This window comes from Cyanistes caeruleus, chromosome 18 (assembly GCF_971803275.1).
Source record: "Cyanistes caeruleus chromosome 18, bCyaCae1.hap1.1, whole genome shotgun sequence".
Classification (NCBI taxonomy): domain Eukaryota; kingdom Metazoa; phylum Chordata; class Aves; order Passeriformes; family Paridae; genus Cyanistes; species Cyanistes caeruleus.
In genome coordinates, this window is record NC_141718.1 from 6,692,418 (window position 1) to 6,718,555 (window position 26,138).

The window sequence follows — 26,138 nt, forward strand, 5'->3', positions numbered from 1 at the left end:
CAAAACCATATTGTGTCCTCAAAACCAAAACCAGTGGCACTGGCCCTTGGATTCTGCCCCTTGAGAGATGAGGCATTTCATTTGTAATCGTTGAATTGATTAACCATTTTGAGGTCCATTAGAATAATGCATTTCCCCTCCCTGCAAAGATCTAGAATGTCATCTCCAGTTAGTTTAATATGAGCAAAAGTACCTCAAACCATTGCTGAAGGGCTGAGATGAGGAGCTGCATCATTGCACTTCCCTGTGAGCCTCTTCGGTACAGAAGCTATGAATTGCTTCTTCCTGTGCTAAGATTTCCTATCAGTTGCAAATACTTCGTATTTCTGAGCCTTCCCTTGTGCAGAGGGCAGCACTTCTCCAGCCTGTGGGATCTGGAGTTGATGGGGAGCCAGGTAGCTCTGGGTGGAGATACAAAGGCTCAATTCTGACTTCACACAGAACTGCTTGAAAGGAAACACAGAAATAATGAGTGAATGATGTTGACTGCTATGCTAATGTGGAAACTCTCAAGAATTAACTTAGACCTCACTTTTCTCTCCTAATGTGCAAGAATCTGGGAATACAGGAATTTGCCAAACCCAAGAAGCTGCTTAGTACTCTAGACTCTAGGCCTGTTTGTGTTTGTGCAGTTTGGAAAAACTGTGACATGGAGAGGACTTGAAGGAAAAACTTAGAGTGATTTCAGTGTGATTGTTGGTACACATGGCAGGCAAACATGTAAAAACAAGAATATGAATTATACAGCAATTACTGTCTTGGAAAAGTATCTGCAGGCTAAGCCCACATACTTACTTGTCTCCTTTCTTTCACCCAATACTGAAATGAAAATGTGCAGCCATTTCAGACCAGACTATTCCTGTGATTATCTTTGCAGAAGTCTGAGCCTGTACTTGTTTGTTGCCCAAGACAGAGGTTAGATGTGGCAGTGCCTGCCCAATTCCAGCTCAGAGCATAACGTGGGGATTGTGAGAGTTGTGACTCTGCCTGGGAAGTGGGAGAGCTCAGAGCTGTGTGCTGCTGGGGCTCCTGCACACCCCAGGCACCAAAAAAGCCAAATTCCTCAGTCAGTAGAGCAGTGAATACCCTCCTGAACGAGTTCCCTCACTACAGGAGTAGTCTCATGCATGTCAGAATCACAACCTGCAGCAGATTCCATCCAGCAGCCTGGTGGAAATGGTTGTGCTTGATGATCTTTGCAGGGCCACTGCAGTGGATGTAAAGGGACCCCAAGGAGTCAGTGGGAAGAGGAGTGTAGAGCACACATCTGGGTTTGCAAGTGCTGAGTGACTGTTCCAGGCCTTTTGCACATCCAGGCTGGCATCACAGCAATCCGTGCTGTCTTGCACTCTCCAGCCTCATAAGACTTTTTTTTCCAGAGCCATAAACCCTCACACAAGAAGAGATTCAAGAGTACCTTTTCATTAATAAGGTGTGATTCCATTGCAAAGCACGGCACAGTGTTCCTCTGTTAGCTCTTACTAGATGCCAGATCATACATTATCCTCCAGCATATCCAGCACTAAAATATTTCCAGAATTTCTACTGCCCATTGAAGAATTCACACTTCATCAAAGGAGAAAGCTGGAAGGAGCTTTGCAGCTGCGCTTCACACACTGAGATCATACTGAAGGAGTTTGCCTTCTGCAGTGCAGTGAAGTGTTCTTTTCTTTCCCTTATTGCATACCAAACCACTCTTTTCCTGTTTAGAAGGAAAAACCAATCATCCCTCACATTTTTCTTCTCAAGCATTCTGCAAAGCCATCCCTCAGATGCTGTTGCATTCTCTAAGTGTTGTTCCTGTTGAACCAGGTGGGACAGAAAAGATTTTTTGGAAGATGCAACACCTTCCAGTGTGAGGAGTGGAGACACTAACCCAAAAAATCAAGGATTGAGAACTGAAGGAAAGCTCCTCTGTTCAAGAACTTTTGTTATCAGTAGTTAATAATTGTGATTCGTGTTCACCACAGTCCGGTTTTCTTGATAGTGGGCGTGTTTAAAGGAAGAGTGAACTTTTTCAATCTTAAAAAGCAAAAGGCCATCTGTGACTTCCTGATGCTGTTTACAAACGTTTTTTGCCTGTGCTGTGCTGTCAGTAGCTGTATTTATTCATTGCTCACTCTGTGAATTAAAATGTTGAGGCAGCTCCTGACATACTTCTTCCAGCGCATCCTTTTGGAGTGAATTTTTGGTTGCCATAGGGACCAAATCCAAAGGGCACACACCATTCAAGTAAATGTTCCCTGATTAACAACTTGCAGCTTGTCCCTTAAATATTTTAATTATCCATGATGCAACTGGAAGTGTTGTTGAATGTATTCAATCTGTTAGTTTCAATATCTCAATTTTTTCTTAAGATGCCATTCCAGCAGCTCAGGAGCTGGATTTTGACCACACATAGAGCAGTGATGTCTTACTGCTTTTAAACTTGCAGGAAAATTCTTTCAGTTTCTCTTCATCCTGACACCACATTCTCAACCAAGTTAATGGAAAGAGGTGCTACTTCACAAGTGCAAGTGAAATGGAGGCAATTGGGTAACAGCTGAACATGCTGGTTTAGGGTAATAATGTGCTGCTGCTGAATCCATGGGAGGGGTCTGCCTGAAATGGGCTTCCTTGTGCCTGGGAATGAAGAGAGAGGGCAGGGGGAAAATGCAGGGTATGGGGAGCTGCTGGAAAACAGTGGCCCCATTTGACAGGCACTCGATCTCAAGTGTTGTTTTCACAAATTATGAGCATATTAGCACTAATGTGACAGCAGCTACTGAGCTGTGAGGGCTGGACATAACAAATAAACAAGATGGGATTTTGCTGATTTGTACATGGTTGGTCACTCCTCTGGGTTCCTGCTGTGCAGAGACTCTGTCACCTTGCAGCACAACTTTGCAGTCTCACAGCTCCATAACATCATGGACCTCACTCAAGTTACTGAGACTGTTTCTAAACAGGTCTGTTTGCTGCCCTTTAGGGAGGAAGAAAACTGGTTTCTTGGGGCTCTTTCTGCCTCTGCTGGAGTGGGGAATAGATCATCTCCCTGCCTTCCTTTAGTAAAAGCTGTCTGGTGGTGGGAAGTCATGGTGAGACCCCAGCAGTAACATTGCCCCTCTGCCTGCTGCTTTTCTTGTGCTGCCTGACCTTGTGCCATTTTTCCAGGCCAGCAGCAAGGGGAAGTAGGTAGGCAGGAGCCAGTGCACACAGGCTGAAGGGTAATGTATGAACTTGATTAGCTCTGTGGTGTGGGTCCATCACCACTTAATTGGCTGCCAATAGCTCCCCTAATGAAGGATGATGGATTGGGCTCCAGGGCTGTGGGAAGGGGCCAGCCTGTCAGAAAAATGGATGCTCAGAAAAACATCTCTCACCTGGAAAGGATGGAGAGCCAAGAGTCTGAGAGTGGACAGTTCTTTCCTTCCATCAGGACAGGCATCAGTTGCCTTCCAAGGCAGAGGTGGGGATTTCTGTGACCCTGCATATGCTTGGCTGGTTAGGGCGATCATCTGTTCCCAGCAGAGATGATCTGGTGTTTCAGAATGTTCTTTCTTGCCTTTTTCTGGTTTTGGTTAGCAAGTGTGCTTTCTCAGCCAGACGTTGACTTAACTTCTCCAGGCTGGAAGATCCGAAAGGTCATTCACGCTCCTCCGGAACAGTCTCACTTTCTGATTTTACTTTAAATCATTCTTTGGGAGTTTGGAGCTCTGATGTCATTTAAAAAAAAGAATCAAAACCTTCATAAGACTGTGCAGATGAAACAAAATTGTTGTCTTAGCCCACACAGGGTATTATGCAGCCTGGCAGATCCCTTCCTTGTAGCAATAAGAAAAGGATTTGGCATTTAACCTCTTGAAATTAAACCAGAGTGTGAACTTCAATAGTTCAATCTTATCAGGGCTTTGCTAGAATAACAAATTGTGAAAAAATGTAATCATGTCTCCAATGTGACCTTGGCAGATCTGACTCTGTGATGTGAGAGATTAGGTAACTCTAAGCAGATGTCTGTTTATTTTGAAAATAATAGTTATAAAATCTTTCTTTTCCCAGTTTGTTTGCACTGCTTGTGAAGGATATGACAGAGAGAATTGTGGTCTGCATGGAGCTCTGTGTAACAAGCTGCTCTATTATGCTGAGCAGTAATTGCTCTTGGAGGTTTGAGTTATTGATCTATTGGTGGGGGTTCAATTTCAGTGTAAAGACCTGTGTTCATGATTTAATTGGAGTGATTAATAACTCACTCACAGGCTAGATGGGAATCAATATGGATTTCAAACAGCAAAAGTAGTACATTTTCTCTGGTAATGTAGTAGTTAGTGGTTTATTATTTTCCCTTGTTTGCCTAATTAAAATAAAAAAATTCCTTGGTTTATAACAGTTCTGTCTGTTCAAAAGCTTACAGCTGGAGTTGAGGATGTGTGCTTGCTTGCTTTCATACTGGGGGAGTGTCTTTCTTTCTAAATAACTTTTTTACCTTGTTGCTTGTCTGTCATTCAGATCAGGTGTACAAGAGGCCATCACACATTAAAAAACAGAACAAGACAAACACACCTTTAGTACACGACTACAAGAAGCTTTAGTAATGTTTTCTGGCCAGGGAAGTAGAGTGTCTCCTATGTCACTGGTTTGTATGCATTCAGCATCTGCTTAGGGGCAGTGCTGAAGAGATTTAACCCATTTGATCCAGCATTATAGCCCTGGATTAAAAAGCCTGTATGAAACTTTCAATCTCATTACAACGCCAGCATCCACAGTAGGTGATTTAGCTGCAAATCCAGTTCCAGCTTTGCATTGAGATATTGCCAGAAGCAGCATTGCTAGGAAAATGCAGTGTGACTTACTTTGGGGGGGATTTGAATGGTGATCCTTCTTCTTTATGCTGTGGCCCCAATCCCTGTGTTTGGCACCCATTTTCATTCAGCTCCTGCAGCTTTGGTGTGTCATCATGCATGCTTACAGCTAACATGCCTCGATAGAGCATGGAAAGCTCCCAAATCTCTAGGAATAAAACATCCCATTAGAGAACCATAGAGCAGCAAATAGGCATCAAGTCCATAGATCTTATTGCAGTTGCTCCTCAGTTTCTGCAGGAGTGGGGGAAACCTTTCTGTGCTTCAAGCTTTCTCAACAAAGGCTCTTATCTACAGAGCTGCCTGAGGAAAACATGCAGTGTAGTGTATTTGAATTTTCTTTTTGATTTCTAGAGTCCAGTAAGCTTCGTGATGGGCAACAGAATCCCATATTCAAATTAATCCTAGTGATGACAGAGCTTTTCTTATTGATTAACATTCACAAACATCTTGGTATATATGTGAGCTGCAGACTGAAAACACCAATCTGAATGGAAGCATTTTCATTTTAAATAGGTATTTCTTTAAGAAATCTTTCCTGCCCGTTCTGGAAGGATCAAAGTAAATGTAAATTTGCCATGCTTGAGTTTTTGATTGGGGGAGAAACTTTAATCATACTGAGAGTGCTTGGGGTAACCTGGAGCTTGGGTGGCATCAGCATTATTGGGGTGGTGGTGACCCATAGCTGGCAGAGCTGGCTCTGGGGAGTGCCCATGGGATGTGTCTGTGTGGCTGCAGGAGAGAGGAGCTCTCTGCCCCAGGGTTCCCCTGACGTGGAAATCCTGGAGCACCTCAGCCCTCCCTTCTTGGCTCTGTGATAAAAACGAGAGCTGCTTTCCTTGTCGTGACACTATGAAAATGACTTGAAGATATTTCACTTTTTAAATTTGGGCGCTTTGGGAGGGAGGGTAGGGGAAGACACCCTTGGAAGTTAATTCTGAGGACCAAGCTGACAGCTTTTTGCCACTGTTGCTTTCTTCTAGGTTGAAAAGCTGAAGGCTTGTTACAGCCCCAGCACACAGCAATCTAGCAGGTTAAATGACTTGGGCAACACAGTTTATTAAAACTGGCAAGTGCTCGCTCCAGTTCTCTTCCTGATAGTCAGGGCTGCCTGGGAGAGTAATTGATAGTGGCAGCTGTTGGGAGGGTGTTTCAGATTGCGGCGGGGCGATGTGACTTGACAGACAGCTCTGTGCAAATGAACTGAGTGATAGGGGATGAATCCAGACCGGGCTGGGAAGCTGCTTCCCACTTGGTCTTGGGAATGGGGCTGTGGGAGCCACACCAGGAACAAAGGCCAGCTCCTCTGCACACGGGGTCAGAGCCAGGCACAAGGGTTTGTGCTCACACTCATTTACTGTTCTCTGTGAGAAAACACTGTCATTTTTTGTGGGAAATCCACCAGGAGCCCATGATGTTCAGAGGAGCCCATGGCACAGGAGAACACTGTTTTGGCACAGCCTAATGTTTAGTACTGCTGTCATGATGGAAACCTGGCCTTTGCTTCTCAGTAGTGTTAAAAATTGTCGTGTTGCACACCATGGACCCTTCCAGACAGTAGTTTTATGTGCAAGTCCCACGTCTTTATGTCTTATCTTGAGCTGATTTGCATTAAAATAGGTGGAGGATCTCTGTGCCCCCTTTGTTGGGGAGCTTCTGTGCTGTAGCTCTGCTTGCCTTACCTTTGCAAACAGCCTAATTGCTTAAAGTCTTAAGTAGTGCTACTCTCCTAAAATGCAATAAAAAAGCCATTTATATAAAAGCAAAAGCCATCTAGGGATAAAGAATTAGCACTTAAATATTGATTTTCACTTGTAAGCACTCTACCAGCATCAGTGTTATCGCTGTCAACACAAAATGCTTTATTCTGTCTTGTGCTTATGATATGTTCCATATCCACAATACATTATGCAGCAGCCTAGAAGTTCAATTTAAAATAAAATTTAAAAAAAAAAACACAAAATGTTTGCTGAGGTTCATTTAGTCATTTCTTTGTTTTGACCTACTCCTGTAAAGTCCTGCTCTTCTTTACTCATTCCCCTTGCTGATTCTTCAAAACTCTTCTCTGGGACTCATCAACTGGCTCTGAAATCCTCTGCTTCTTGCCATGTATAATTCCTGTGGTGGTGCTTTTGTAGCGTTTCTTGCTGGAATATGGAGCAAGGTTCACCACAGCCAGTCTGGCCTGTGTCTGTTTACAAGGATATGTACAGGGTGGATAGATGGGCTACAGATGGTGGTTGTTGTGTTTCTTGGGAAACTGCCATTGGTAAAGATGTCATTGATGGATGTAGGAGAGGAATTTCTTTCTAGCATCACCCCATCACCCTTGCTGTTTGAATGCAACAAGGGAGACTGCAGAGGGAGGCTGCAGAAAGACGTCTGAATGACTCCACTTTCCTTTTTTTCAAGAGACAAAGGAAAGGCGTGCAAGCAAGATTAGATTATTTCCAATCACATTGTACGTGTGTTGACAGTCCCCTTTCAGCAGCAACCAGCAGCTTGCAAAGAGCAAGAGGCAGGGCTGGAACTGCTGTTGCCCTAAGTACTGTTTGTATAACACAGTAACTGCTTATTGGAGTTCTCAAAGCAGCCTTTACATGTTTAATCCCTTGCACTTGAGCTACTCTTAATCAGCCTGAAAGCAAATTCCTGTAACAGAAAGGTTTAATTTGTGTCTGGGACTTTCTGTATTGTGCTTAGCCTGCAGTGCTGTGTAGTTACACACTGGCAGGCATGTCACCCTGGGCAGCCTTGGGGATGGGCAGTGCACGATTACTCCACTCACAGACTCAGAATTCAGGAAACTTTGAGATGGGGTCTTGGCTGATGGTCCCTCAGTTTTGGGCAACCCCTCCTGAAGCACACTTTATACAGTAATTGAAGCTGTTGTTGACTTCGAGGTTTCCCTTAAACTTCACCTCCAGTTTCTACAGATTTACACAGCAGGAGCTAAAGCTCTCTGTGCTTTTAAAATTGTTTTCTTCTTTACCTGTTGGAGTTGGAATTGGATGTAGCCCAAGATGTAGGGAGGTTAGCATTTTGCAACACTCCAAATGAACAAATTAGTCGTTCAGGGAGGCAAGAATTACTAATCCCAGGTTGTTGGAGTTTTTTTCTTGTTAGAGCAGTTTCAGCCTTTTCTTCCCTGTCTCTCACACTCAGTCGTCATTCATCCCTGTGAGATCAAGACATGTTCCACTGTCTGTTCATTTAAGAAAACCTCTCAATGGAAGAAGTCCAAGGTGTTTGGTTAGAAAATAAACAAAAGTTGGCATGCTCAAAAGGGGTAGCGCTCTGCACGGTAGAGAGTGGCAGATGTGATCCAGCCTTCCTGTAGCATGGCTGGAACATGAATCATTACAAATGTCAGATTTCCTGTGAAGGGACAAGCTGAACTGACATGCGTTCAGGTTTAATTAAGGTTGAATTATTGGAGCTGACTGTCAAGTCTTAGGCAAATTGGCTCAGCCTGTTATCATTAAGCATGAAAATTACTCTAGGACTTGGTAAAAATAAACACATTTTTGCCTCTAGAACGTTGTGCTGTGGTCGGGTGGGTCTGTGTTTTTGTTGGGGCAGTTGTGCTCAGCTCCATGGGTCCATCTGCTCAGGAGGGCTGGATTAGCAGCCCAAGAACAGAAATTTCTGAATGGATCTCAATGCAACCTGATCCAGCTTGCACAAAAGGGAATATTTGGTTGTTTTCCTTGGGATATTTCCATATGTGAGCAGCAGTCAGTCTGGTCAGAGCTTGGGCACAAAGGGGTGTAGTTCTCTTAGGAGGGATATTCAAGCATCCTGCACAGAAACTACATCCTGATCAAAATGGGCAGCATCCCTCATTAAAATCATTAAGATTAACTTTCTGAGGGATTTCAGGAAAGATAGCTCAGAGACTTCCATGTGTGTATTGCAGCCATCAGAAGGAGAAATGACAAAGGCACCAAACACCAGGATTGTTCCCTTCCTCTGTGGTGGCTGAGAAGGCTTGGGGACTGCTCTCTCAGATGTTTTTCCCCACTTGGCCATGAATTTATATCATATCTTTATCTTCTCAGTGCTTCTGCTTTTGTGCAGCATGGCTGCAAAAGGAGAGAAGATACTCCCACTCATGCCTGTAGCTTTTCTGGTGAGGGGGAAACTGGCATGTGGATATTTTCATTGCTGTCGAGAATGAAATGCAAAAACATTGCAGTACTGCATCCTGAGAGATGGAAATTGGCAGCAGGAATTAGTCATGTACCCCTAGTACTAACTAATACAACCAGGCTTGGCTGGTCAATTCAGTCAGCAAGGGAGCCTGAGCTTTTGCTTTGAGAAAATTGCAAATGAGAACTAATGCTGAAACCACAGGGAATCAATAGCTGCACATAAAACTGGTCAAACAGCTGCTTTTAATGTGGGACTTTATTGATTTGTTTTGGATCTAATTGACTTTTTACTCAACTAACTTTTGTGGTGCCAGTGTGTTTTGAATATACACCATTAGTCTACATTGCCTATAATTACACAATATGAAGTTTAACTCTGTAGGAGGAGGCCTGTTGGATGCAAAGAGCTAATGGGCTCTGAGGAAACCTATGCTCAGGAATGAAACCCAATTGCTTTTAATGGGTAGCTCCTGAAAAGTAGTGGAATCTACAGCTGCTAACCACTTGCTCCAAAAGGCAGTGTGGGGAGCCCTGGCTTGACTAGGCAATGACAATTTTTCAACTGTTAGCAGTAAAATCTGAGGAAAATTTACAAGCATAGGTGGCACTATAAAAAATAATGATGTGCAAGAGCATTGAGAATTTGACTTTAAAAATAAATTCTAAATAGCATTGGAACCAAGTCTAGCTACACCTCACAACCAGGTTACCTGTGATCCATGAATTCATACTTGATAAAGAAATTCACTGAAATGAGAGGCTTATATTTATTGTAGGGAGTAATTTAGGATCTCCAGACATTGTGTCAAACCTGTAAAGATATATAAGGTGCTGGAAAGTGCAGTGTTGATAGTGCTTGCTGCCAGCCAAAACACTGGTGTTTGGAAAGGGTTCTGTTCCTGTTACTTGTGGGTTTGAGGCCCCAAGACCTCAAGACATTTTCAGCTGATAAATATGGTTCATATGTTTCCATTCATCCTCTTCTCACATTCTGAATTTGTGCATGTACAGTGATGAGCTGACTGATGGATGGATGAGGGAAATGGGGCCAGAAGCAGTGTGGGAAGCTGCCTTTTATCTCCAGGAAGGAGATACCATCACCATGTGGGCTTTCTGGGTACTGAACATGAGCTGGTGTGCTGCAGGCTCTGATTCATCACTGTCCTCCTCCCATCTGATGCCAGCACGGTGGCACTCAGGCTATGGAAGTGGCAGTGGGGGCTCTGGCCTCGCATGGGCTGGTTCTCAAACGCTGGTCAGAGCGTCTGCACGGCCAGAATTAGCTCACGGGGTGTGTTGTGTGTTATTTCCACACCCTCCTACCTCAGGAACTGGCTCAGTCCTTTGATGATATGGGAGAATTTCAAAGGTGGAATTTGTTTGTGAGGGTGTTGGGAGCATGTTAATGAGTGTAGGTAGCATCTCCTGCGTGTCTGCAAGGCAGTGAAATGCAGGCAGCCCCCAGCACGTTTTGGTGGGCAACAAAAGTGTGTCTCCTAAAAGTCAGAGGTGCTGTGTGTGCACAGTGGGCTGTGTGCACGTGGAGCACACCAGCAAGCTTGGGTCTTGTAGCCTATGAAGAGCTTTTCTTGTAATTGTGGGTATGTGTGCACTCAAGGATACACAGATCAGGGTGAAAAGGGAGTTAGAGTGGGAGTTGAATTGCTTTCATGTTGGTCTTTTCAGTTGTATTCAACCTTTCGGATACTGCTTGAGCTGAAATATCTCTTCTTTCCTCCCTTTTTCCTTTCCAGCCTTTTAACTCTTTGGGATGCTTTGTTTAGCTTAATTATGAAAAATGGCCGGTTTTGGCACCACAAAAGGAGTAATTCCATATGGAATTCCCTCTGTAGGTGCATTTTGCAAGGGTGCAGCATTCCTGTTAGTTTCAGCAGGCTGAGCATACAGATGTTTGCACTGATTAAGGTGAGCAGGACTACATTTGGGTGCCCACTGAACCTCTGACTGGATTTTTCCAGCATTCTCTGTTTTGTTCTTCCACACAAGTGTGTGGCCAGGGGACAGCAGCTTCTCTGCAGAGTGAGCTGTCCCGTCCTTTGCTACAGAGATCCCAGGCAGTGTCCATCCTAGAAGACAGGTAGGGTTATCATTAAGGATTGATGCTTGGGTCATGGTGCATTGTAGCTGGAGTTGAGCTTAAATCCGATGTGGGTTACCTTGAAAGGGCATTGAGAAAATGAAATGTCTTAGTGATGTGTCTCAGCCTGTGTTTCATGAACATGAAACTTATATTGAGCAGGAAATACTGAGGCAGTAACTTGAGACATGTTCACACTCCAATTGTACATAACCTTGGGCCCCTGAAGAAGTTACAAAGCTGTGTGTTCTCTGTAGTACGCGTTCATTTAATGACAGCTAAGTCTCTTGCACACATGCTAAAAGCACTGTGGACTGCCCAGTCAAGGACAGCGGAAGGACAGACTCAAACACACATCCATCTTGTCGCAGCAGTGCTCCCACGGCGCTCCCACGAGCTGAAACATGACTTGTTTTTTCCCAGGCATACGTTTACCAAGCAGAGAAAGAATCACAGACCTCTCAGCATGTGCTTTGTTCTTTTTCTTGTTGCTCCATAAGGTCCCACCTTGAATGACAAGCCAGAAGCGAAAGCAGCCAATGTCCCCAAGGTGTCTGGGCTAGAGCGGAGCCGGGAGCTGAGCACCGACGTGCCCTTCGCCCTGCCCATCCCCAGCCCCCAGCCAGTCGCTGCCGTTGTGACTTCGACTTCCTCAGCGCCCACGTCAAGTGCCAGAGCAAGCCCACTGCTGAAGAAGGAGCCAGTGATTTCAGCACCAGCACCACCCAGGCTCACGCCTCAGCCGCAGCCTCGGCCGCAGTCACAACCTCAACCTCGGCCGCAGTCGCAGCCGCAGTTAATCCCTGACCTTCGGAGCCAGCCTCCGAGCCACATCCCTCCGCCTCTCAACTACCAAGTGCATCACCAGGTGGCCCACAACGGACTCAATAATATCAGGTAGGGGAAGGGATGCTCATGTCATCTTCAGGCTGCTGCAGAGCTAAAGCTTGCTTCAAGGAGGTAGAAATTGCTGGGAGGCAAGGCGAGCACTCATCTGGGTGAGATGGTCCATGCTTTGGATATTGGACTTCAGGATCTGACTGCAGGGTGGTTTTTCCAGCTGTGGTAGATCAGTGCATTTGAAACATGATAAATGAGGTGATAAATTCACACCTTCTGGGAGAAAGGCACGTGTTCCTTTCAGTCCAGTTTCAAGTAAAATTTTGCATGGTCTTGTCTGAGCTGGCTAGCTCTTGACTTAGAAATTTAAGGTGGTTCGAGTTTGAGCAACGCCTTTGTTCCATATTCAGAAATACTTCCATTGCTCACGGTTGTCAGATTTTTTGGCTCACCAGCATTAAATGAGGAATATCTGTCTTGGCCTCTGATCCTTGTGGGTCCTTTCCAACTCATAATATCCTGTGATCTGTATTGGAAAAGGCTGTGTCCCTGAGACCAGGGCTCCAATGTGGGCTGATAAATCTGCTTCAATCTGACATGTTCAGATCTTGCAGGAGGCTTAGCTCTGCTGTTTAAATTGCCTCCATCCAGTTAGGAGGGCGTGTGAAAATGGTATGGATAAAATGTTTCTAGAGAAAAGAGTTCAGTCAGTCAACTGGAACCTGTATAGTCTTTTTGCTAGTACAGAAAACATGCCTTGCCTCCCAAGCAAGAGCTAGGCTAGTTTAAACAAGATGAGAAAACTGATTTAAAGCATAATATTTGACTGCACAAAGGTCAGAATATGAATACAGAGAGCTGCCATTAATGTGTATTTCATAGTGTCCTGCATACTTAAGCTCTGTTGTGGTTTTACCTTGTAAATGCCACCATAGTATAAAAGGTGAATAATATCTTTCAAACTATTCAAGATCTCTCTGAGGTTTAGCTTGCAACAGATATTCAGTATTGTGGGAATTACACGACTAATAACTGCGGTGATAGTGTGTTTCAGCCCACAAAACTTAGATCACTTGCAATAGAGTAATAATAATAGAAGAAGACATAAAATACAAATTAGTATGAGGAAAATGATTAACATGGTGTGCATTTGCATGCTTGTGTGACTACAACTGCACAGCACATGTGCAGCAGATCCAGCAGAGTCCCAGTCACTCATGCTGTGCAGCTCTGCACACCCAGAGCAACAGAAGAAAGAATTGGTGTCACTGTGTCCTCCGGTCACAGGGATCCACATGGACACTGCAAGGTCATTCAGAGGCTCCATAAAGGTGCTCCATAAAATCCAGCTGCCTCTGTGGCCTTCATCAGTACTCAGAGATAGCTCTGAGGGTTGTAGCACTGGAGGAAATGTCCCTCCAGAGAGCCCAAGGCCCGTTCTGCCCTGTTGGAGACCTTCATTAAGATTCGTTAACTGTCTCCGCTGCCATTAAGACAAGTAAAAGCATAAGCCTGGGGAGATCAATGTTCCACAGTTGTGTTGTTTCTGGTAGCGTATTTCTTGCACTGTTTCAGTCCTGTATTGTAACACACTCCTTCTGTCTCTGTCTCTCTCCCATCCCCCCCATGTCTTTCTCTCTGCAGCCGGAGCAGCAGTGCTAGCAGCGCAACGAGCATCAGCCTCCCGAAACACCTGCCCCTGTCTCCCCAGATTCCGCCACACCATTCCTCCGGCCCAGCTCTGCCCCTCTCCATCTCCAATCTTGCTACCTCGCACTTCTCTCTCAGATCGCAGACCCAACACCAGCACCATCCGGCCATGTTCGCCACCCCACCCACGCTGCCACCTCCACCAGCGTTACCCACCAACAGCCTCGTGATACCAGGGCACCCTGCAGGTAGGTCCCTTCTTCTGCCAGGGCTAATCGGCTGTGCATGCACTGGAGGGTGTTGAGAGATGGGCTGGCTGGTGGGCAGGTGAAATACCTTGACACAGACCCCTCAGTGTGTGCTGGAACTGTGACAGTGCTGATGAAGCAGGTAGGAGGAGACCTTGATGTGCTTTACCAGATGAGAGATTGTAGACACATCACTGCAGCTTCCTATAGGAAGTCTTCAAAACAAATGCTTCAGAAAAACCAAAAATATCCTGTTCAGGGCATGAGTGTGGCATTCCACAGTCCTCAGACACGTTTTAGATTAACAGAGGAGTGATGTACAGTTTGCCATTCTCCCCTTCTCTCTCCCCTCTTCAAAGAAAGCTACTGCTGTTAGAACTGATGAAAAAATACTGTTCCTACAATTGTTGTAACTGAGCACTTGAATCTCACTGAATCCCTTGCCTGATCCTTCGACCAGCAGCACATCCTGCTGGCAGAGCAGGATCCTCTGCCTGCTGCAGCACAACTGCTCTGTGCCCATGGCTCTGAGGCCTTTCAGTCTGAGTCGGAGACAGCTCAGCTGACAAGCTCTGCTGTTCTGCTCTCACTGTCTTTGCATCCTTTTAAAAAGTTTCCTTTGTTCACCCTGGCCCCCATTCTATTGTCACTTCTGCCCTAAATGCCCTGTTTATAGCTTATCCATTAGCCTACAGCTGTCCCTGGAAGAGACCCTGGCAGCTGGAGACTTTCCTGCAACTTTCACTTGTTGGGGCCTCCTTTTGATCTGGCATTTGACTCCACAACTAACTCAGCAGGGATTAAACAGGACAAGCATTCTGCAAAAAACACACTCTCCGTTTCCTATGAAGTCAGTTAAAGGAATAAGGAAATGACAGATTTGCTGTGGAAAAATCTGATGGTCTTCTATCCCTCTTTTTTGCTTCCAGGAGCAAAATAATGTCTCGTTATTTATTACTGCTCCTTTAAGTGAAAAGAGAAAGTACGAATTGGTCCAAAGTGAGCTCTGAGAACGATGATAGACAAAAGTGGTGTGGGTTCCCTGCCAGAGACAGGACCACATAGGCCAAAGCTGGCAGCTGTCACAGGCCCTGGCACCATCTAGAATTTCAACCACATGGCTGGGAAGATGTTGGCAGCGCTGTGGGAGACCTATTCATTGCTTCCCCTGTTTAAGGAAGGACTACTGTGATGGAGACTTTAAAAGCAAAGTGAAAGGAAATAGCAAAGCTCTCACTAAAAGCATGATATTGCAGACACTGAAAGCAAGTATGTTTTCACCATTAACTTCAGGAGATGCAAGATCAAGTGACCTATTCACATTCAGCAGCTTGCCAGGAAACAGAAACAGTCTTGCTCCTACTAAAAGGATTTCTCCTGCAATTTCAGTATGAGCAGCCTAAGTTAGTGGAGGGAAAGGTCTGGGTGTCTAACCCTGCAGACAGTGAAATGCCTCTTGTCTGCACTGTATGAAATGCCTGCAAAGTGGCACATCATAAAATCAATACAGAGTGCTGCAGAGCCAGGAGCTTCTGTTGTCATTCACATAAAACTTCCTTAAAAGCAAACAATATTGCTGAGCAGCCCTGAAGACTGAGACAAGAATGCGCTTCTGATGGCATTTCTTCCTTTTGAAACCTGAAGGTAATACAAGTAACTTAGGAGCAACCCTTGTTGGGCTTCTGCCATCTGCTCAGGGGCTGCCCTGGTGTAGGATACACAGAGGAAAGAGTGGTTTGTGTCTAAATGTGATGGCACCATGAGCAGGAGTGACCTTTCCGTGCCATGCCCAGCTGGTGTGTGCACAGTTCAGTGTTTGCAGGTCCCAAGGGCTGCTCAGGCACCCTGCTCCTGTTTATTGTGTGACTGTACCTGACATCACTGGCAGGTACCAGAGCTGAGCTCTGATCCAGACATTGCTCAGAACCCCTCACAGAGCTGGGCTATTCCTGTGCAATTCCATCCTTACAGCTGCCCTTCCAAGTGCCACACAGCTTCTCCAAGCATCTCCAGGCCTTTGCTTTTCCTGAAGGAGGCCAAAGTTGTGGTAGAGGGCTATGGGCTGGAGCCAGCTGCAAATCAGTCTGACTTCCAGTCTCTTAAAGAAATTGGATATCAGAGCACTCACAACTGCCAACTTGCTTTTATCTCTCCCTCCAGAAAAGTGGATTATCTTGATGCTAACAGAAGGATCCAGTTTCTTTAAGTCATGCCATATTTAAAAGCATAAACACATACACACATATAAAATCATGCTCATATTCTCTAAAGAGGTTAGGTTTTGGACCTAAGTGCTTTTAGCCTATAGTTTTTTTCTTATTTGCTCAATCCAAGGAGAACCCATTATAGAGTCTTCTGCTCCAGTGCCTTAGGCTTCAGTATCACAAATATATATACTTTCTGATTTTGTATTAATTATTATATGAATTGTAGCAGTACACAGTACCTACTCTTAGCAGTACATTTATTACTGAAAAGCAAATGGCTTAGGCACCCAAAATTTGCTTTCAAATGTGACTTTCAATTGTAGACTTCTAAGTGGTAGTAGAGACCTTGAAGTTCTCCATCAGAGTGCCTGTTTTTAAAGATCTTAGACATGTCACTTCAGAAGGTGATTGATTTAGACATTTCTAACGTTACTGTAAAAAACTGAAGTGAAAGAAATCCCTGCAGAACGTGAAATAAAACTTTAAAGTGCAGGTGTTCTTTTGCCCCTTTATATTCAGAGCTGTAGTTTAAAGGGGTTGTTACAGTGAAAGAAAGTGTCAATTCAGAAGCAAGTAGATCAGTCAGGACTGGGTGTGTGTCATCCACAGCTAGGGACACGGGTTGGTCTTGGTTTAAAAAATACATAACATGTTGGATGCTAATCCCTGTTTGAGGTTCTTAGGCACAGCCACAGATAGGTTTAATTGTTATACCAACAGACATTTTGGAGAAGTGGACATTGGTCCTTATTGTCATCAGTGACATCATTTCTAAAGCACTGGTGTCTTCCCCTGCCCTGAACCACATTCACATTCAATGCAAGTTGTTACTCCAGAGGAAGATGCTGAGAAGAGGCCACGTCATATGGTGGAACATTTTGTTTCAGCAGCCATTGCAACCTTGATGAGATCTTGAGCCACTTCAATGTTTGTCCTCGTCCCACTGATTCCTCCTCGGTATTTTCTCAGAGGAGAAAAGCCTGGAGGCAATGACAAAAAACAAGAATTACAGCCTGTTACAAGTTGAGGAAAGCACTGCTTGCTATTTAAGATCTCAAAAAAAAACAACCAACTTCCTGCAAAGAAGGGCCTTGATTTGTAGGATAGATGTTTCTGGCCATTGCATGCATATCCTGAGGCTGAGCATGAGGGGATGGCACAGGGATGGATGTCCAAGCAGGCAGTTTCCAGCCACCCAAACCCACAAGTACCTCACTGCACTGCAGATCTTACCAAAATTTTACCTGTGAAGTACATACACACCAATTTCTGTGTGTGTGTGTGTGTGTGCGCGCGTGCCTCTGACTGTCGCACGCCCAGAGGATGAAGGTCAGTCCTGCTCATTTGAAAGTGAGCTGTTGGCCTCCAGGGCACCCCCAGCTCCTCGCTGGGGTGGAAAGTGCAGCTCCCATGAGCCTGGGAGGTGTGACCCCAGAGGTGAGGCTGGATCTCTGAGGTGTGACCCCAGAGGTGAGGCTGGATCTCTGAGGTGTGACCCCAGAGGTGAGGCTGGATCTCTGAGGTGTGACCCCAGAGGTGAGGCTGGATCTCTGAGGTGTGATCCCAGAGGTGAGGCTGGATCTCTGAGGTGTGACCCCAGAGGTGAGTGATGCTGGCTCTCTGGGGCAGGGTCCCAGACACACCTGGTGGCAGCAGGTGCCGGGGAGGACAGAGACGGGCGGGCGCGGGCGGGCGGGCGGGGCCGGGCGGAGTGCGAGCCCCGATGATGTTTTCTGCTGTGATGACTCATGGTGTTCTCTCTTGTCTTTAGATACCAGCCTGTTGATATCATTCAACCAACCAATCATGTATTGCCAGCCTCATTCGGGGATTCTGATTGGTACTTTGTCACAGGCATCTCTCTTACCTCCACCAATGAGTCCTCACGTAGAAAACCACCACAGCATGACCTGCAGAAACAGGGAATGCCAGGTGAATATTGACTCTTTCTCCTCCGTCTTTGTGGTACTCACAGGCCCACGGGCCTCTGTGTCTTTTTTTTTTCTCTCTCTCTCTCCTCTAGATCACGAACTGCTCAGGCAAGAGCTGAACAACCGGTTTTTGGTTCAGAGTTCGGACCGGGCCGCTGCCTCACTTGGCCCGGTGCCGCTGCTGAGAGCGGAGTTTCACCAGCACCAACACACGCATCAGCACCAACACACCCACCAGCACACATTCACTCCTTTTCCATCCAGCTTGCCCCAGACGCCGCTCATGCCGCCCTCTGCACCTCCCATGGTGCGTACCCCAGCCCAAAATGTGAGGATAAGTAGAGCATCTCTGGTCAAAAAGCCTAACCCACTCTTGTCAAACAAAACCCAGCCCTCTTCATTTCAGCCAGGTGTGCTGTCCCTGCCCTTCCAACCTGGAGGCCAGCACTCCCAAAGGGACCCCCTTTCCACCCAGAGTCCCCACACCAAGCCTCCTGGTCCCCCGTGCTGCTACCCATGAGCAGATACAGCACCCACAAGACAAGTCCAGAATCCCTTTACTTTCCTTTTCATGTGTCCTGCTGTGTATTTCCACTCCCCCGTTGCCAGAGCCAGCTGCCTTGACACATCAGAAGACACCAACCAGGATGCCACAGGATGGGTGGCTTCCAGCCCCACCCACTGTCCCCACAGCTGCTGGGTGCAAGGCAGTCCTGCTGGCTTACCCACAGCTCTCACCACAGTGCAGCATCTCATCCCGTACCAGTTCTGTCCCCCTTCCTCCTAATACCTGATCTGTATTGATTTAGGCATTTTATTACTTGATTATATCAAGAAGCACTAATTTGTGTGTGGTTGGTTCTGCTGGGAGGGATCCTCCTGGCCGTGTAATAAGCATTTGGTCATTGAATTTGCTTGTAACACAATGGGACTCTGCTGCAGCTGTTACAAAATTGTTAGGGATCTGCTACAAATGGATTTTGTCAGTACTTTAAAAAGCACTCTCTCCCCATTTCTGGCAATTACTTTGTGAGATTGAAAGCACAAGATTGAGCTTTTTTCCCCCTCTCAGTTTCACACTGTGTCCAAAATGTAGAAACAACCCTGTTTAAGGCTAGCAAAAGCAGTCTTTGGGAAGAACTACCAAGGACTCAAGGAGCATAGTGTTTCCCACTTTCTTTCCCACTGCTGACTGCTCAATGACATTCTTGGGTTGTAATCTGCTTAGCAGCGAGACAATTAAGAGCAATATCATCCACCCAAAATCCAGCCCCAGGTGTTTGCTCAGTGTACTTGTGTGTAAACACCTTCCCTTCTTTGTTTGGTCTGTGTAAAACAATCCCAAATCATTTCTCAACTGTGTTATTTAAGAACTGTGATACCCAAGCTTGTGAACAGCTCCCTCCCCTCCCACCCGTGCCCATTGATGTCAGACTTCAGACCAAAAACAACTTGCAAGGCTCTTTTGTTATATTTCACTCACATCTTCTTATATTCCACTAGATCAGGTCTGCTAATCCCAACACCAGAGAAGAGTGTTGAAATTACAGCTGCATGTGTTTGGTAATTTATGGTATTTACACTGGAGGGGACATGGCTCCAGTAATAACTGTAATTAATGAAATTACAAATCTACTCTCCTGCACATAGAGGAGTGTGAAACAGCAGCTGACTTGCCAAATAAGCAGCTTTCCCTGGGGTCCTACAGCTCCCTTCCCTGGCTTCTTCCCTGTTCCCTCCTCCCCAGCAGAATGTACATATTGTTCAGAAATGCAATGTGTGTGTACTTTGGGTTTGCTTCCAAGATGGTACGGGACAAACAGGGCACAGACTACACACATGGAGGTGTTAAAACCCCATGCTGGAATAGAAAAAGGTTACAGTCACCTTTTCTCTGGGGAACTCTCCCTTTTTCAGGGGAGGGAGAATATATCGAGATTTATGTATCTAAAGTAATTCAGCCCTTTCCCAAAGAATTTTGGTGCTTACAGGAACCCAGAAAACTGGGAATTGGTATTGGCTGCCCTACAGTAGATGTTGGGGTCTAATGGGAAAATGTTTCTTACTTGCTAGTGTGTGATCTAGTTCAGCAATCCAGGGGCAGATCCCAGATCGGGAGCTGTAGCTGAACTTCCCTGTGTTCCACTGTGCTGCAGTATCAGGACTGCTCTCTTCCCAGAGCAGGAGCCTGTTCATGCAGTGCCTGAGACTGGCTTCTGCAGTGAGCCTTGGCAGTGCCCAGCATGGCCTGGGGGCTCCTCTGGGTTAGCCTGGGGAAATCACTCATCTCCCTGATGAGCGAGTATGGAATAACCAGTCAGTTCTGCTCTGTTAAACGCTTAACACACGGGCCATGATTATTTGTCTGTGCTGAAATCCTGATGTGTCTGCTACTGCCAAAACCAAACTCACCTGTTTCCTTTTTTTTTTTTCTCTTTTCTTTCCAGTTTGACAAGTACGCTCCCAAATTAGACAACCCTTACTTTCGACATTCCAACGTGAGTGCTCATCTTCCTCCTCAGTTCCTTTGTTAATGGTTCTGCTTGCTCTTCTTTTGCTTGTTTTCAATTGATGAGTAGTGTTTTGATCCATTCATTTCTAAAGCTCTTTTTCTGTCTCGATTTTTATGTTTTTAAGGTACCAACTTTTCTTTGGGCTTTTTTTTTTTTTTTTAATTTATTTTTTTAAATTCTCTGTCTCCTGCATTTTTGCTGCTGCGGCTCTGTATCGCTGTGCCTGGGATGGCAGGGAATGCGCAGGAATTGCTCAATCAGTGGTCATTGCAGTACCTTTGCAGCTGGTGCTTCTCCCAGTGCAGCAGCCCGGAGTGCATGGCTCTTTCACAAGGTTTTGCTCAGGTCACAGGAGTAAGTCAGACTGGTGGTTTCTTCCTGGTGCTCCCCACTGCTCCAAAGCACAAAAAACTACATGTTTTGGGACTTGTAAAACTGCTGTGTGTGCTCAGGAGAGGCCTAAGCAAAATTTCACCCAGCCTACACGACTACAAGGTGGTGTGCATGTTGCCTGTGGTTAGAGTGCAGTGCAGCATCTTGTGGTTCCTTTTGCTTTAAAAATTAGAACAGGTCACATTTCAAAACAGGATCAATTTGTTTGCAACAGCAGAAAAATGCAAAGTTAATGGAAAGTGAACATAAACCTCAAATTATGCTCTGTGCTTCCTGCAATAGTCCACAATTTTTAAAGGCACACTCATTCAGCACTATCTAGAAAATTTATCAGATGAGTGCATTTTTCAAGTTTTGGCTTTGCTCTTAAAAATTTTGAAAGCAAATTTATCATGTATTTTCACTGTGGCACTTGTTCAGCACAGTATTATTTTTGTATGTGCCAGGTTTGGCACCTACCTCCATTATTGTTCAAGTCATCCTGTGACATAAGCATCTCTTTTTCTTTTGTAGTTCTTTCCAACCTATCCTCCAGCAATGCCTGGAATGCCACCCATGCTTCCACATTCAGGTCCCTTTGGGTCACTTCAGGGAGCATTTCAACCGAAGGTACAAACTTCTTCTTCTGAAGGCTTTGTTCTTTTGCTGGGAGAGAAACTGTGTTCAGAGTCTCGTCTCTGGTGATTTTGTAGCACATGATTTGAATAGCAGAAGTGCAGCACAGGGTTGGAAAGGATCGCCCCGCAGAACTGTGAGCATCCTCTGCACAAAGCAGCCAACACTTCAGCAGAAATTTTCTCTTGGCACTGCAGATCCTTCCTTGGAAAGGATGTAGTGGTTCACTTGGGAGGTCTGCTGAAACTGGAAGAGAAGCATACAGTGAAGTGCATTATTTTGATTGAAATATTTACAGCTTATAATAGACCGATGAGTCCCAAATCATTTTATAAATCTAATGGTCTGAGATTGCAAAAGATAAACTGTGTTTATTCCCAGAAAAAAACAATGAGAATTTGACTGCACAAGTGTGGGAACAATAGGGAGAGACTGCTGGAAATGGGTAGAGCAATTTGAAGGAGCTGAATTTTTATTCCCAGCTCCAACACTGTTTGACCTTGGGCAAGTCGCTTAAACCTTCTGTTCCTCAGCTTCCTCATCTATAAAGTTATCTTGCAGTGGGTTTTATAAGGGTTGATTAATGCCTGCAAGCTTCTTTGAGATAATGTGTTTGAAAGGTGCCCTGCAGCTGTAACATGTCATTACAACTACCACTGATTGGCATTTGGAAATGTTGCCATTATAACCCCCATTTTTTGGCAAATTCTGTGGTGTGCACTGCTTTTTTTTTCCCTCACAGACATATTCTTTTTATTAACTATTTTTAAATGTACCAAAACTGTTAAATCTCTTCAAACAAGACGTAATAGATTGTATCTATATAGCATTTGTTTGAAAATGGAGCATGTACTCCATTTGCAAGGTGACATGTTCAGCTTCCTTATGTGCTGTGATTTTAGAGATTCCTTATCTTGAACTGCATTTCCATAGAACTCTGCTACTGTGTAAGAAGGCTTGAAGGACCAGCACTGTAGCCAGGCCATTCCTGTTGGCATTTGGAAGGTGATTTCCATACCCACACCAGGCAGGTCTGAGGGATGTGCTTCCCTCAGCAGTCTTGCTGGCATCAGTGGAAGTCAGTAATTAGCAACTGCTGCAAATAAGGCCCTTTACAACCTTCCCCCTTAACTTAATGCTATTAATGGAAGCCAGAGGAGTTCCTCAGTGCCCATTGAATCCTTGACATTATTTTGTTTTAGGGATACATTACAAATAGCAAAGTCTCTAAAATGGCTTTGCTCAGAGAGAGTTTTGGAGATGGTGGCTGCAGGCCTAGAGAAGGAGCAGTTCATGGAAGCAGAGGGAGCAAGAGGGACAGAACACAGCCATCCCTTGATGGAGTTTGTCTGCCAGTGTTAATTGTTGTTACTCTTGCAAGGGATGACAGGGAGTCCCTGCAGACCCCGAGTAGTGAGGGTGTGAACATGATTTTCCAAGAAAAGGAGCTACAGGAATAAGGTGGAATTGGACAAATTTCGCTCACATGCAGCCAGGGCTGTTTTGCCATAACATTCCTGTTCATGAGGAGCTGCTGCCGTGGCATGGCATGGCACCTTCTGCTTTTCATCCTCACTACAGAGCTTCACAGATCTCACTGTGAAATACCATTAGGCCAAGGAGCAGTTTCATAGTAGAGAAAGAAAAAGTGAGCACAGACCCTTTACATTTTTAAGCAGTTCCTAGTGCTGTTATAACTACCTTTTAATTCATTTTAGATACATCCAACATTTGCTAGCTTGAGTTCAAGCAGTGCAAGGTCACACTCTGGTGCCATGGTTAATCACTGACATAATTTGATCTCTGCACAGTGCAGTATTTACATGCAATCTAACATCTGAAAAAGAGAGGGATAGGTTGAAAAATGTATCTGCTGCTTTGGCACATTGCTTTCCAGTTTCCCAGAGAAGGCAGGGCTGAACTCTAGGCAAAGCCACTCCAGTCATCGTTACTGCATCGTTCTTCCATGGTCTCTCCCTCCCAGGCTGTTTGACTAAAGCCTGCATAATCACTACAGACCTGATGATTTGGTTTTGGCACTCTGACTCCTGCACTTCTTGCTTTCCAAAGCACAGATCTTGGTTTTGTTTTTCCCCTTCCCATGTCATTTGCCTACAGCTGTGCGTGAGTCCACTGCACATAAATCCAGGCTGACGGTAAATTTCTCAGTGAGTTTCCCGAAGGCCATTTCTCACAAGCTAAGAACTTGAAAAGGTCAGAAGTATTCCGTTTACTTTGCTGGAGGAAGCATTCACGTCTTTCTCCAGGGCACAAAGGGACAGGATGACACCATGCTATTAACATGTTGTGATCTTGAAGCTCTTGCCTGTATGAAAGCTGTAACTGATTTGCCACCTTGTATCTACCTCAGCTGTCAGAGATGCCCTGAGAGCTCCCATCTGCCTGGGGAGTGCATTGACTTACCTACACACGCACAAGAATTCGCTTCCTAATGAGTCTGGGACTTGTGTAGCCTTAGACAAACTAAAATCTACCTTCCCTCCCGCACCCAGGGTTGTACTCATGCCTTGTACTGTTTGAATTCTGCTATAATTTGACCTAAAACATGAGTGGAATGATCTCTTGGGGAATGAGGTTTAACCCCTCTGCACTCAGCTGTGTGGAGGCACCAGGTGCAGTTGCTCTGGGAGTGGGAGATGGATGAATGCCGGGGTGAGGAGATGAACGAGTTCTTGGGGATCATCTAGGACAGGACAACAGGTGGGATCCGGAGGAGGAGGAACAGGGATTCCTTCAATGAGGTGTTTAATTCTTGCTGGAAAATGATGGGGTAAACAATGCAAAGCTATAAAAGACCCACAAGCACCTTCTAAGGTTTCTCATTTTTGCCTTGTGGAAGCAAATAGATGGGCTGTTGCTGGTTCAGGCATTGTGTTACCTGGCCCCAGTCAGAGGGGCCATGGTCCAGTGTGTGGAATATGGGGCTGGGATGCTCAGGTTACTCTGTTCCTGACTGCTGTGCTGGTTGCTGCCTGGAAAATGGAGGGAGTCAGGCTACCTCTCTCATTCTCTCTCCTACCTCCTGCCTGTTTTGTCTAAAGAATAAGCTTGGGGGGCAGGGACTGTCTCTTCCCATGCATATGCACAGCACAACAGGGTGTGATCTCAGCGGGGCTGAGGGGTGCTACTGGAATACTGGTACTGCTGCTCGATAATAATAAATGACATGGTGGTTAAATGCTGTTGGCTGTCAGTAAGAGATAACATTTAGCACTAATGTAGCAATATGCGTGTTCAAAGCACAGTGCAAACATGGACTAATTAATGCTGTTAACATCAGATAGAGATGTTAAATGTACCACTGGTGTGATACAGTATTATTCATGCTCTCTTCTTGTCTTTCAGACTTCAAACCCTATTGATGTAGCAGGTAGACCAGGCACAGTCCACCATACACTGCTGCAGAAGACTCCAGGGGTAGGCAACAATATATAAACTTCTTTTCAGCTTATCTGGGTTTACAGTAAACACAGTGATTGCTAATAATAAAAGGAGAGCAGACTGGTGAGAAAATTTGCCTTCTGGACTGGGAACATACAATGAGGAGGGAAGTTGTCTTTTTCTGGTGAGAGTAATCTCCACCAGTCATGAATTCAAAAGGATGTATTGGTTTCTTTCAGAAGTCAGAGAAAAATGGGGCAGGAAACTCCTTTCAATGTCTTTCCTCTAAGTATTGCTTGGAGAGTAGTTTTATGCGCTCCATTTCAGAATAATTACAAGGTTCAGAAAAGCACTGGCACTGTTCAGTTGCTGGCATGAAGCTGCTTTGTTTATCATAAAATTCTTCTGAGTTTGGTTCAAGGAATGAAAGAGAAGTTTTAAGCCTTCTTTAAGCCTTTTAGGTATCCCATGTCACAGGGGAATGTTCTCTGGAACATTACTTTCTAAATGCTTTTACTTGTTCAGAGGAAGGAAGTTCCCCGCCTTTCAGTATATTGGCTAGTTTTAGAAAGACTGATTGTTTCATTTCTGCTTTTTCCATAGGTGTCAGACCCTTATAGGCCTCCAGTAAGAGTAAGTAAGGTTTGTGGGGGATTTTATATACATATTTATACACAGACACTTGGAATATTGTGCATGTGCTTTTGAAATTTAACATGTCCAGTAGAAAATTTCATGCTCATCCTTAACTTAAATGTCAGTTAGCTCTCTGCCACTTCTGATTAATAACATTTAGGCTGAATCCTAGCCTTATTTTGCATCCATTTATGTGCATTAATAGTTCAGGGTATGAAATGAGGGTCACAGAAATAAGTGACTGCGAGCATGGGCAGACAGTCACCAGTGAGCACAGATTCATGGTGGCTTAGGTCAATGTGCTGATGTTCCACATAAACAGTGGAACAGTGAGTGCCACAGCTCAGCTGAAAACAGGGACTTGTTCAGCTGTGGCACTGCTCATCCTGGAGATTGTTTGTCCCTACCCTTTCCCTCCCCAAAAGGCAGTAGCCAAAATAACCACGCATGACTTAACCTGCAGTGCAGCAGGGGTGAATGAACAGGGCTCTTTTCAGAAACAGAACTCTCAGCCATTAGTTGCTTTCTCTTAAGCATGGCATACTGTTCTTTGCTGCCATTCATTTCAGTCTGGAAAAGGGGGAGTGCAAGTAGGAAAGAACAAGGCAGGATC

General features: G+C 45.1%; 1 protein-coding gene across 44 annotated transcripts in view; it reads left to right on the plus strand.

Moving 5' to 3' along the window:
• The window catches only part of FBRSL1 (fibrosin like 1), a 502,421-nt gene that overhangs the window by 463,559 nt on the left and 12,724 nt on the right, over positions 1-26,138 (plus strand). For 7 of the 44 annotated variants that reach the window (XM_086856114.1, XM_086856116.1, XM_086856115.1 and 4 more), the window contains 7 exons: positions 11,591-11,987; positions 13,575-13,828; positions 17,807-18,294; positions 20,414-20,464; positions 21,386-21,481; positions 24,854-24,925; positions 25,493-25,522. In XM_086856114.1, the coding sequence (XP_086712240.1) occupies positions 11,591-11,987; positions 13,575-13,828; positions 17,807-18,294; positions 20,414-20,464; positions 21,386-21,481; positions 24,854-24,925; positions 25,493-25,522 (1,388 nt within the window). Of the gene's footprint in view, positions 1-11,590; positions 11,988-13,574; positions 13,829-17,806; positions 18,295-20,413; positions 20,465-21,385; positions 21,482-24,853; positions 24,926-25,492; positions 25,532-26,138 lie in introns of all 44 variants that reach the window. The other 37 variants (XM_086856136.1, XM_086856122.1, XM_086856130.1 and 34 more) reach the window with 13 other exon arrangements.